The sequence below is a fragment of the Eubalaena glacialis genome, chromosome 10 (assembly GCF_028564815.1).
Source record: "Eubalaena glacialis isolate mEubGla1 chromosome 10, mEubGla1.1.hap2.+ XY, whole genome shotgun sequence".
Lineage (NCBI taxonomy): Eukaryota > Metazoa > Chordata > Mammalia > Artiodactyla > Balaenidae > Eubalaena > Eubalaena glacialis.
Window position 1 is genome coordinate 41676552 of NC_083725.1, and position 12957 is coordinate 41689508.

General features: G+C 37.8%; 1 protein-coding gene across 1 annotated transcript in view; it reads left to right on the forward strand.

Moving 5' to 3' along the window:
* The first annotated feature begins 9393 nt into the window (after positions 1–9393).
* Positions 9394–12957, forward strand: part of LOC133099834 (interstitial collagenase-like) — a 31259-nt gene continuing 27695 nt past the window's right edge. The window contains exon 1 of the mRNA XM_061203696.1: positions 9394–9511. Coding sequence (XP_061059679.1) covers positions 9394–9511 — 118 coding nt within the window. The remainder of the gene's footprint in view (positions 9512–12957) is intronic.

A 12957-nucleotide genomic window follows, 5' to 3' on the forward strand; every position in this document is an offset into this window, starting at 1 on the left:
ATCTGAAAATTTGTACCTCTTAATCTTCTTCACCTATTTCACCCCTTCCCACCCCTCTCCCCTCTGACAACCACCTGTTTGTACTCTGTATCTATGAGTCTGTTTTCATTTTGTTATGCTTGTTTATTTCATTTTTTTTAGATTCCACATATAGTGAGATCAAATGGTATTTATCATTCTCTGTTTGACTTATTTCACTTAGCCATAATACCCTTTAGATGCATCCATGTTGTGGCAAATGGTAATATTTCCCTTTTTTATGACTGAGTAATATTTCATTACATTTATATACCAGATCTTCTTTATAAATACATCTATCAGTGGACACTTAGGTTGCTTCCATTACTTGCCTATTGTACATAATGCTGCAATAAACATTGGTGTGTATATACCTTTTTGAATTTGTGTTTTTTCTTTCTTCAGGCAAATACCTAGAAGTGAAATTGCTGTTCTACTTCACTATCACATATGACAGTTCAATTTTTAATTTTTGAGGAACCTCCATACTGTTTTCCATAGTGGCTACACCAATTTACAGTCCTACCAACAGGGCACGAGGGTTGTCTTTTCTCCATATCCTTGTTATTTATTGTCTCCTGGATGACAGCCCTTCTGACAGGTGTGAGTAGTATCTACATGAGGTTTTGATTTACTTGACCCTAATGATTAGTGATATTGAACATATTTTCATGTGTCTGTGGGCCATCTGCATGTCTTCTCTGGAAAAATGTCTATTCAGGTCCTTTGACAATTTTTAAATCAGGTTACTTGTTTGTTTGTTTGTTTATGTTGAGTTGTATGACTTCTTTTTAGTTTTGGGATATTAATTCTTTATCGTATATATCATTTGCAAATATATTCTCCCATTCAGTAGGCTGTCTTTTCATTTTGTTAATAGTTTCTTCCCTGTGCAAAAGCTTTTTATTTTGATGTAGTCCCATTTGTTTATTTTTGTTATTATTTTCCTTGCTGAGAAGACAGAGTCAAAAGAGTATTGCTAAGATCACTGTCAAAGAGCATACTATGTTTTCTTCTATAAGTTTTATGGTTTCAGGTTTTACATTAAAGAGTTTAATCCATTTGTGTTTATTTTTGTATATGGTGTGAGAAAGTAGTCTAATTTGATTCTTTTGCATTTAGCTGTCCAGTTTTCCCAATACCATTTTTTGAAAAGACTCTGTTTTCTTCATTGTATATTCTTGCCTCCTTTGTTGTAGATTAATTGATTGAAATTAAAACCAAGACTTCCTGTTTTCCACAACAGTGTCCTAAATGCATTTCTAAAACCAAAAGGCTTCACTGAAATTTTCTTGGGCTTCTTTTTTTTGATAGGCAATAAGTTCTGGGCTGTCAGAGGAATTGAGGGGCAAGCAGGTTATCTAAGAGTCATCCACACCTTGGGTTTTCCTCCAACCATAAGGAAAATTAAAGCTGTTTCTGGTAAGGAAAAGAAGAAAACATACTTCTTTGTAGAGGACGAATACTGGAGGTAAGAAGCAATGGGAATGACTTTGTATAGAGACTAATTAGGAAAATTATTTTCTTTCTTTAAAGATATCCCCCACTCCCACAATCAAACTTCCTCTAATTTCAAACTTTCTGATTATGAGGAAAACAACTTGTAATTATTCAACTTCCCAGATATAACAAAGGACTCTCAGAATGGCTGATCCCTGGGTCATATATCCAGACACCAAAAGACATCAGGAGAGACCAACTGAGGTCCAGACAATGAGCCACTATAGGAAACCCAGGTGTATCAGGCTATAGAGACAAGGTCTACAGGGCAAGTGTGATAAAGAACCAAAAGTTTATTTTAGCCAAATGATTTAATTCACTTTGCATCTTATTTGTATATAGTTCTCATACATTCAAGGCAGAAAGGTACTTCGGCTCTGTGTGTCTAGGCTTAGAAGATTGACCTCAGACATATGTATGGAACCTCTGTAGAAAAGCATGATGTCCTTGTATCTGGAGAAAATATTGTTTTATGTGCTAAGCTTTTAAGTCCAAGAAAGTCACATATTTTTATAGTTATAAAAATGTTTAACACTTCCTTATACCAGTTGAGAATTTTATCCAGGATTTCACACTGAAACATTAACATGATATCATACTGTTGCATGTAATGGGGGCTCTACATAATGCTGAATTGTATTTTTTTTCACTTGGTACAGATTTGATCAAAATAGCCAGTCCATGGAGCAAGGTTTCCCCAGAATAATAGCTGATGACTTTTCAGGAGTTGAGCTGAAGATTGACGCTGTGTATAGGCATTTGGTAAGAGGACACTCATTGCATTGCCAGTGGGGACACTTTGGGGCATTTTATGGTATCAAAATGAAGAGGAGACACAAACCAATTTTTAAATAGTTCAAGCTTATAACCTTTTTACTCTAAACTCTAGAAAATTTTCATTTTCCAATTTATGCTAATTGGGCTTAAATTTTTTTCTTGAATAATTTCCAAGTCTGTTTCATACTTGCACATAAAATCAAAGGATGCTTCTTCACATCATAGCCATTTCAGGGCACTATTTTGGTATAAAAATACAACCAAGTGAGAGCCAGGTTTACTAATGGCTGGTTGTCTTTCTCCTCTGTCCCGTCCTTGTTGTCCATTCTCTCCTATCCTAAGGAGAGATTAAAAGAGCCTTGCCTGGCTTTCTGTTGCAAGCTGCAATTGTCTACATTAAATAATTCATTTGTAAATAAATGGTAGTCCTGTCATATGCTCAAAAGAGACAAAATTTGATTCCTGGTAATAAGTGGATGGGAAAGCAAAACGTGTACCTGCTTTTAAGGAATTCTGGAGGGAGCTGCCAGGGCTTGACATCATAATGTTCATAAGATTGCTGATCTTGTTACTAAGATAACTTGGCCTTAAAGTATGCAAAGCAGGAAATGGACCTCCAGTGCATTTTATTGTTGGCCTGATTCTCTTGGGTCCAATTGCATCTCAAGCTGTGATTAAGTACCTCGTGGGGGGAAAGGGGATTGGGAAGAAAGAGGGAAATAAACGAAGGTTTTAAAAAAATCCTGGAATTTTATCTATTTGAAGGTAGTATAATCTAATGTTTTTAGATCACTGGCTTTGGAGTCAAAAGAGTTGGAGTTCTCCCTCCATCTTTTATTAGAGATGTTACTTTTGGAAAATTGCAAAATATCTTTTATTTTTAGTTTTGTCTTCATTCATAGTACTTCATACTTTTTTTGTAAGGATAGATGAATAAAACATGTAAAGCACTTAGCACAGTGCCTGGCACAGTACCACTTAATAAATATCACTCATTATTAGCTCATCCTTATTTTGAGTTATGCATGTTGGAAAATTAATTTATTTGAAGAATGCCCCATTATTTTCCTCTTTTAAATTCATAGAACTTTTCTATTTGTTCAGTGGGTCGTCACAGTTTGAGTTTGACCCTAATGCCAGGATGGTGACATGTGTATTGGAGAGTAACAGCTGGTTATATTGTTAAGTGAGATATGGGAAAGACAGATTCATTTTAAGTGAATCTAATAATTATATACATAATTTATTATGACTCAAAATGTTTAATTCTTCCTGTATGTGCCATTGCCAAAGAAGATGAGCCTTGCAGACATCTTCATGGTCATACAGCACTTATCTGGACCGCTCCACTTGCTGTCGGATTACATTGAATAGAAGTGAAAAATACTCACGTGCAATAAGCAAGAGAATCTACATCCATGAGTGCTTTATTTACTGTTTAATAAAAATTTTGATTTTGGACCTGTTCCTTACTTTCTAGAATAACTCATATTCAATACAATGACCACACTGTGGACTGAGCAGTTAACAGATGTTCTGCTGGTAAGTGTAGTAGGAACACATATTCCCTGGATGGGGCATATACTGTCATGTAGTTTCTCCCATCCTCTCCTCGAAGACGACCTTTATTTTCACCTCCCAGATAGTGTTAGTGTTCCTTACACACCTAAGGAAGAAAGAGCTTAATCAGTAGTTGTCCTGTAGGACTGGTTCTGGACAAAATTGGGAAATAGAATTCTAGAATGTTGACGCTTAGGAACCTAGAAAATCATCTAGTCTGTGTCATCATTTACAGTTGGGGAAAAAAAACTTGTTTGGAATCCAGCCCCCTCTTTTTTTTTCATATTTATTACTATTTGCAGTTTTATTCCCAGATGGAGAGTCTTCATAGTCTTCTAGTACTTTAATTTTTTAAATTAATTTTTATTAGAGTAGAGTTGCTTTACAATGTTGTGTTAGTTTCTACTGTACAGCAAAGTGAATCAGCTATACATATACATATAGCCCCTCTTTTTTTGGATTTCCTTCCCATTTAGGTTACCACAGAGCATTGAGTAGAGTTCCCTGAGCTATACAATAAGTTCTCATTAGTTATCTATTTTATACATAGTATCAATAGTGTATGTCAAACCCAATCTCCCAATTCATCCCAACCTCCCTTTCGTGTTCACACATTTATTCTCTACATCTATGTCTCCATTTCTGCTTTGCAAATAAGATCATCTACACCATTTTTCTAGATTCCACATATATGCGTTAATATACGATATTTGTTTTTCTCTTTCTGACTTATTTCACTCTGTATGACACTCTCTAGGTCCATCCACGTCTCTACAAATGACCCAATTTCATTCCTTTTTATGGCTGACTGATATTCCATTGTATATATGTACCACATCTTCTTTATCTATTCCTCTGTTGATGGACATTAAGGTTGCTTCCATGTCCTGGCTATTGTAAATAGTGTTGCAATGAACACTGGGGTGCATGTGTCTTTTTGAATTACGGTTTTCTCAGGGTATGTGCCCAGTAGTGGGATTGCTGGGTGTTATGGTAGTTCCTATTTTTACTTTTTTAAGGAAACTCCATACTGTTCTCCATAGTGGCTGTATCAACTTACATTCCCACCAACAATGCAAGAGGGTTCCCTTTTCTCCACACCCTCTCCAGCATTTATTGTTTGTAGATTTTTTGATGATGGCCATTCTGACCAGTGTGAGGTGATACCTCATTGTAGTTTTGATTTGCATTTCTCTAATAATTAATAACATTGAGCATCTTTTCATGTGTTTGCTGGTCATCTGTATGTCTTCTTTGCAGAAATGTTTATTTAGGTTTTCTGCCCATTTTTTAATTGGGTTGCTGTTTTTTGATATTGAACTGCATGAGCTGTTTGTATATTTTGGAGATTAATCCTTTGTCAGTTGCTTCTTTTGCAAATATTTTCTCCCGTTCTGAGGGTTGTCTTTTCATCTTGTTTATTGTTTTCTTTGTTGTGCAAAAGATTTTAGTTTTATTAGGTCCCTTTTGTTTATTTTTGTTTTTATTTTCATTACTCTAGGAGGTGGGTCAAAAAAGATCTTGCTGTGATTTATGTCAAAGAGTGTTCTGCCTATGTTTTCATCTAAAAGTTTTATAGTGTCCGGCCTTACATTCAGGTCTTTAATCCATTTTGAGTTCATTATTGTGTATGATGTTAGGGAGTGTTCTAATTTCATTCCTTTACATGTAGCTGTCCAGTTTTCCCAGCACCACTTATTGAAGAGTCTTTACTCCATTGTATATTCTTGTCTACTTTGTCATAGATAGGTGACCATAGGTGCGTGGGTTTATCTCTGGGTTTTCTATCCTGTTCCATTGGTCTATATTTCTGTTTTTGTGCCCGTACCATATTGTCTCGATTACTGTAGCTTTATAGTATAGTCTGAAATCAGGGAGCTTGATTCATCCAGCTCTGTTTTTCTTTCTCAAAGATTGCTTTGGCTATTTGGGAACTTTTGTGTTTCCATAAACATTGTAAAATTTTCTGCTCTAGTTCTGTAAAAAATGCCATTGGTAATTTGTTGGGGATTGCACTGAATCTGTAGATTATTTTGGGTAGTATAGTCATTTTCACAATATTGATTCTTCCAATCCAAGAACATGGTATATCCATCTATTTGGGTCATCTTTGTTTTCTTTTATCAGTGTCTATATTTCTCTGTACAGGTCTTTTGTCTCCTTAGGTAGGTTTATTCCTAGGTATTTTATTCTTTTTTAGCAATGGTAAATGTGAATGTTTCCTTCATTTCTGTTTCTGATCTTTCTAGTCTCATAGCATTGTGTTCAGAAAAGATGCTTGTTATGATTTCAATTTTCTTAAATTTACCAAAGCTTGATTTGTGACCCAAGATGTGATCTATCCTGGAGAATGTTCAATGTGCACTTGAGAAGAAAGTGTATTCTGCTGTTTTTGGATGGAATGTCCTATAGATATCAATTAAGTCTCTCTGGTCTAATCTGTCATTTAAGGTTTGTGTTTCCTTATTTATTTTCTGTCTGCATGATCTGTCCATTGGTGCAAGTGGAGACTTAAAGTCCCCGACTATTATTGTGTTACTGTTGATTTCCCATTTTATGGTTTTTAGCATTTGTCTTATGTATTGAGGTGTTCCTTTATTGGGTGCATAAATATTTACAGTTGTTATAACTTCTTCTTGGATTGACCCCTTGATCATTCTGTAGTGTCCTTCCTTGTCTCTTGTAACATTCTTTATTTTAAAATCTACCTTGTCTGATATGAGTATCGCTACTCCAGCTTTCTTTTGATTTCCATTTGCATGGAATAAATTTTTCCATCCCTCACTTTCAATCTGTATGTGTCCCTAAGTCTGAAGTGGGTCTCTTTTAGACAGGCTACATACAGATCTTGTTTTTGTATCCATTCAGCCAGTCCGTGTCTTTTGGTTGGAACATTTAATCCGTTTACATTTAAGGTAAATATCAATATGTATGTTTCTATTACCATTTTCTTAATTGTTTTGGGTTTGTTTTCATAGGTTTTTTTCTTCTCCTGTGTTTCCCGGCTAGGGAAGTTCCTTCAGCATTTGTTGTAAAGCTGGCTTGGTGCTAGCTTTTGCTTGTCTATGAAGCTTTTGATTTTTCTGTTGAATCTGAATGAAATCCTTGCTGGAAAGAGTAATCTTGGTTGTAGGTTTTTCCCTTTCATCACTTTAAATATATCCTGCCACTCCCTGCTGGCCTGCAGAGTTTCTGCTGAAAAATCAGCTAATAACTTTATGGGGATTCCCTTGTATGTTATTTGTTGCTTTTCCCATGCTGCTTTTAATATTTTTCCTTTGTATTTAAGTTTTGTTAGTTTGATTAATATGTGTCTTGGCATGTTTCTCCTTGAGTTTATCCTGTACGGGACTCTCTGTGCTTCCTGGACTTGGGTGGCTATTTCCTTTTCCATGTTAGGGAAATTTTCAACTATAACCTCTTCAAATATTTTCTCAGAACCTTTCTCTTTCTCTTCTTCTTCTGGGACCCTTACAATTCAAATGTTGGTGCATTTAATGTTGTCACAGAGGTCTTTGAAATGGTCCTCATTTATTTTCATTCTTTTTTCTTTATTCTGCTCCTTGGCAGTTATTTCCAGCAGTCTATTTTCCAGCTCACTTATCTGTTCTTCTGCTTTGGTTATTCTGCTATTTTTTCCTTATACTGTATTTTTTATTTCAGTTATTGTGTTGTTTATCTCTGTTTATTTGTTCTGTAGTTCTTCTAGGTACTTCTTTAAACTTTCTTGTATTTTCTCAATCTGTGCTTCCATTCTATTTCCGAGATTTTGGATCATCTTTACTGTCATTACATTGAATTCTTTTTCAGGTAGATTGCCTATTTCCTCTTCATTTATTTGGTCCTGTGGGTTTTTACCTTGCTCCTTCGTCTGTAACCTATTTCTCTGTCTTTTTGTTTTATCTAACTTACTATGTTTGTGGTCTCCTTTCTGCAGGCTTTAGGGTTGTTTTCCCTCTTGCTTCTGGTGTCTGCCCCCAGCGGGTGAGGTTAGTCCAGTGGCTTGGGTAGGTTTCCTGGTGGGAGGGACTGGTACCTGCACTCTGGTGGGTGGAGCTGTATCTTGTCCCTCTGATGGGCATGGCTGCATCAGGTGGTGTGTTTTGGGGTGTCTGTGAGCTTAGTATGACTTTAGGCAGCCTGTCTACTAATGGGTGGGTTTGTGTTCCTGTCTTGCTTGTTGTTTGGCATGGGGCGTTCAGCACTGGAGCCTGCAGGCAGTTGGGCGGACCCAGGTCTTGGAGTTTAGATGGAGACTTCCGGGAGAGCTCTCACCAATTAATATTCCCTGGGGTCAGGAATTTTCTGGCAGTCCAGCATCCTGGACTCAGCACTCCCACCCCAGAAGTTCAGGACTGACCCCAGCTGGTGAACCAAGACCCTGCAAGTCACATAGTGCAGAAAAAAAAAGGGGGGGGGGAACAGACAAACAAAACCCAAGGCAGATAGCAAAGACAAAAAGAAACAAACAGCAACAACAACAATTAAAAAAAAGAAAAAAGAAAACAAACGAACAGACAGATAAAACCCAAGACAAATAGTAAAAGCAAAACCAAAGAAACAAAAACTAAAAGTAACAAAGAAGCACACATACAAAAAAAGAAACAAAAACAAAGAAAACAAAAAAAAGGAAAATCAGGAAAAAAACCCCAAAACATAATCAATTGAAAACAAAACTAACAAAAACAGAAAACAAAACACAAAAGTAGAATGCAAACTAAAAAGAAAAGAAAAGAAAACATAAAACAAACCACAAAAATCATTTTTAAAAAGATTTAAAACAAAACAAAGGGAAAAAAACAAAAACAAGGAAAAAATATGAAAAAATGAAAAAGTAAGTAAAAATTTAAAAATTAAAAATATAAAAAATTAAAAAAAATTTTAATTAATAATAAAAAAATCTAAAATAATATTAATTTTAAAAACAACAGAAGAAAACAAAACATAAAAAATAATAGTAATAATATTTTCCTGGGGTCTCAGCTGTCAGTGTCCTTGCCCCTACTGTGAGCCACAGTCAACCTCTTCCTCCCCAGAGGCCCTCCAATACCTCCAGGTAGGTCTCTGGACCCGCTGTGGGCACTGTGGGGCAGCTCAGACTCTGACCTGACCCAACTCCCACGTGTACTTGTCCCCAAAGACCAAGGCTGCTAAAGCTAGACAAGTCTTTGTTGTGGGAACACTCATTGTCCATTCAGATATCCATAGACACAGGGTTTATCAAGTCAGTTGTGTGATTTAATCTGTGTCTTTTGCAGCTGCACAGAAAGATGTTCATTCCTCTTCCTTAGTCGCCCTTCCCCTGGGACTCAGCTATGGTTTTAGCCCTACCTCTGCATGTGCGGCAGCCACAGGGGTCTGCTCCCGAGGCTGCCCTGCAGCACTCAGGTCTGCCTCGGTGAGGACAGGGTACAGAGGTGGCACAGCTGCCAGGGTTGTGGGAGCCCCATGGGCAACAGGTGTGCAGGGGGTGTCGGTGGCCACAGGCATGAGAGATCTGGCCCTAGAGGGAGATTTTCCTAGTGTCTGCCAGCCATCATGAGAGGATCAGCCCTGGCGGTGGCCTTTCTTAGTACCAGGTGGCAGGCATGCAAGGGCCAGCCCTGGGTGGGTACTTTACTAGTGCCCGGCAGCAGGCGCAAGAAGGCCAGCCTTGGTAGGGGCTTTTCCTAGCACCTGGCAGCAAGAACATGTGTTCCTGCCTCAGCGGGGACCATTCCTAGTGCCTGGGGAGGCAGGGGCTGGCATGTGGGGAGAGGCTGTAATGGCAGCTCCACCCCTTGTGCATCACTCAACAGTGATGCTTTGCTTCTATGGCAAGGGGTTTCCTCCATAAGCATTCCTGGTTGTGGATTTCCTTCCTCCTGTCCCCGCAGGCTGTCTCCTCACAGCCAATAACAGTCATCTCCGTGGATTTGCTCTCCAATCCACATGTTCCAGCTCCCAGCCCTCATGTGCACTGACGGACACATGTCCCAGTCTGTACATGCAGGGCTGTGGCACCTACCGTCTGTGTAGGTCTCACTCTGTCCTGTCTGCCACAGCAGCCATTTCTCCCTCCTCCAGCAGCCTCTGATGTTCCCCTTCTGTCCCAACTGATTTCCCCATTGGTGAGGCGGCTTCCCCGGATGCAGGAGCGTCTCCTCTTCCTCCCCTCCTCTCCAGGGTGCAGGTCCCATACCACTTCCTCTCCTCTTCTTTTTCCTTTCTTCTTTCTTTTGTCCTACCCAGTTATGTGAGGACTTCTCCTGTCCTTTCTGGCATCCAAGGTCTTCTACTAGTGTTCAGCTGGTGTTCTGTGAGAATTGTTCCATCTGTAGATGTATTCTTGATGCATTTGTAAGAGAGATAAACTCCTCATCCTCCTACTCCTCCACCATCTTGAAATCCCAGCCCCCTCTTTTTTAAGCCAAATGTTTCTTCAATGGTGCTCCCTGACTGCCCTAGAGACCAGATTTCTTATATCCTTCTCATTGTCTCATTAAAATATTCTCTTGTTATCATTTTGTACCTGGCAGTTCCTGAGAGATAAGAGTTTGTGTGGATATGCCAATGGTATGACAGGCTTATCAACACCAATTTTATGCATTACATCATACCAGGTACACTAAAAATCTTGTTCATTCTTTTATTGATTCACTTAAATGAAAGGCACTGACTTGGGTACAAGGTATAGGATAATGAGGAAAACACATTTAACCCAACTTCCTTCAGTTTTGTCTTGTGGGATTAAGAAATCAAACGAAAAGTACACAAATTAATATATAAATATAAATTATAAGAAGGTTATTAAAGAAATAATGGAGTGGTAAGGGAGAATAATGTGGGTGGGGAGGAAGCTACCTGGTAAAGTTTGGTTGTTAGAATAATTATCTCTGGGACAATAACAAAAAAACATCTAAATTCAATTAGCCTGGTGGATGGATAGGAGGATATACATCATTCTAGGAAGAGAAAATGAAAAATAATGTCGAGGTTCATAGGTGGAAAAATCTCGGCATATTCAAGGACGAGAAAAAGATGGGTGCCTGATTACGGTGCTGGAGGGTGAATGTAGAATAAGATGATATTAAACAGGTAGGAAAAATCAAATTTTTCAGGGTCTTTCAGATGTATTAAAGAGTTGTATTTTATTTTAAGTGCATTATGGATTTGTTGAAGGAGCTTTTAAACAAAGAAGCGACACAAGCCATTACATATTTTTAATGACTACTCTAGCTGTAGAGAATTGGAAGAAAGTGATGCTGAAAGATGGAAGACAAGTTAAAGCACTATTACAGATGACAAGGGAAGTGGCAAGGGTAGGGCGTCTCACGGGAGATTGAGAGATATGACGGAACTTGAGACATTTTAAAATCATTCAGATTTAACAATGAACTAGATAAAGAGTTCTGAGGGGGCAAAAAATAATATTCAAATAAATAAAAATTATATTTAAGTGGAAAATAAAGAGTTCTGAGGGAAAAGAAAGTGTTAAGAATAACTCCTGGATTTCTGACATGAGCAACTTCTTGTCTTGACCACAGTTGGGGGAAGACTGGAAGAGAAGCACTTCTGTGGGAGATGGTTAAGAGTGAGGAGGAATCATCTCATTTTTTAAATTTAAAAACTCCTGTGAGATAACCAAGTAAAGTCTTCAATGGGCCATTAGAGAAAGGAGTCTGGAGTCCAAAACAGAGTAAATAAAACTGTGGGTGGCTGGGTGAATTAGTGAAGTCACAGGAATTGATGAGGCTATATGGAGAGACTGCAGATAGAAAAGAAGACAGTTCAGGACTGAACCCTGTAAAATGATGTGTGCCTCAGGTTAGGCCAAGTTATGCTGTGATCAAGAACAACTCCCACATTTCAGTGGATCAAAACTAAAAGTCCATCATGATATTCTATTGGGATTTCTACTCCAAAGTGTCCTTACTTCAAGACCCAGGCTCATGAAACAGCCACCACTTTGAGCTCTGTCCTTAACTGTGGCAGCGAGAAAGAGGAATTGGTAAATTTCACACTGACTCCTAAAGCTGTGTGAAGGTATAACAAACATCGTTCTGTCTACATTTCATTGATCAAAGGAAATTTATATTGCCTCCTCTAATGCCAAAGACAGGCAAATGATATCCTGTCATATGTCTGGGAGGAGAATCAGAAATATTTAGTGGATAGCACTAATCATAACCACAAAGGCATTTTTCTCCAAAAAAAAAAAAAAAGTAACATTTCTTTATTTTACATATTTTACACTAGATTTCTTGCACCGGAAATACATGGAAATGACCTAAGGTCTAAAAGGGAGGAAATATTATTTATTTAGTGAAAAGTTCTCCTTCCTATTTCATCTCAACCTCCCAATTCTCTTTTCCAGAGGAAAACAATGCTACTAATTTCTGCTAATTTTGTGTGAATCTTTCCATCTCTTCTATGCACTTATAAGCATGTCTACGAAGTCTTTTCCCCCCAAAATGTAACATACTTTATATCCTATTCTAAACTTCACTTTTTCTCACTTAATATGTCTTGGAGACTGTTCTACACCAGTAACAGAAGCTGCCTCATTCTATTAAATAGAGACATAGTAATCTAGTGCATGAATCCATAATTTATTTAACAAACGCTTGTTAGTACACATTTGGGTTTGTTTTCAGTATTTTGCTTTTAAAAGCAATAATGTAATTAATAGCCTTTTACACATGTGATTTCACATGTGTATGTCTGTTGAAAAACTCTAATACTTAAAGTCTAGGCAGAGCAGAAAGAGCTGGAGAAGCAACTCACTGATTCGATAATATGAAGGCCATGGATGATCCCCAAAATGGCAGCATAGATGGGGAGATTGTGGCAGACATATGACCAAAGTATCCCTTAGGATGGTTTTCGTAAAGATTGCCTTAATAAAGGGAATTCATTGGCTCACCAACTAAAAGAAAAGTCTTTGGGCAGTTTTCAGTTGCAGTTTACCCAGTTTCTTCTGCTGTTCTTTTGGCTCTGAACTCTGAATGACAGCTTTATCTTTTAGGTTGAATTTCCCTGTCGTGGCCTGATGACTTCAGGCATTACATTTCTTCGATATGTTATCTCTATCCGCCAAATAAGATTTCTCTGCTCTCCTCT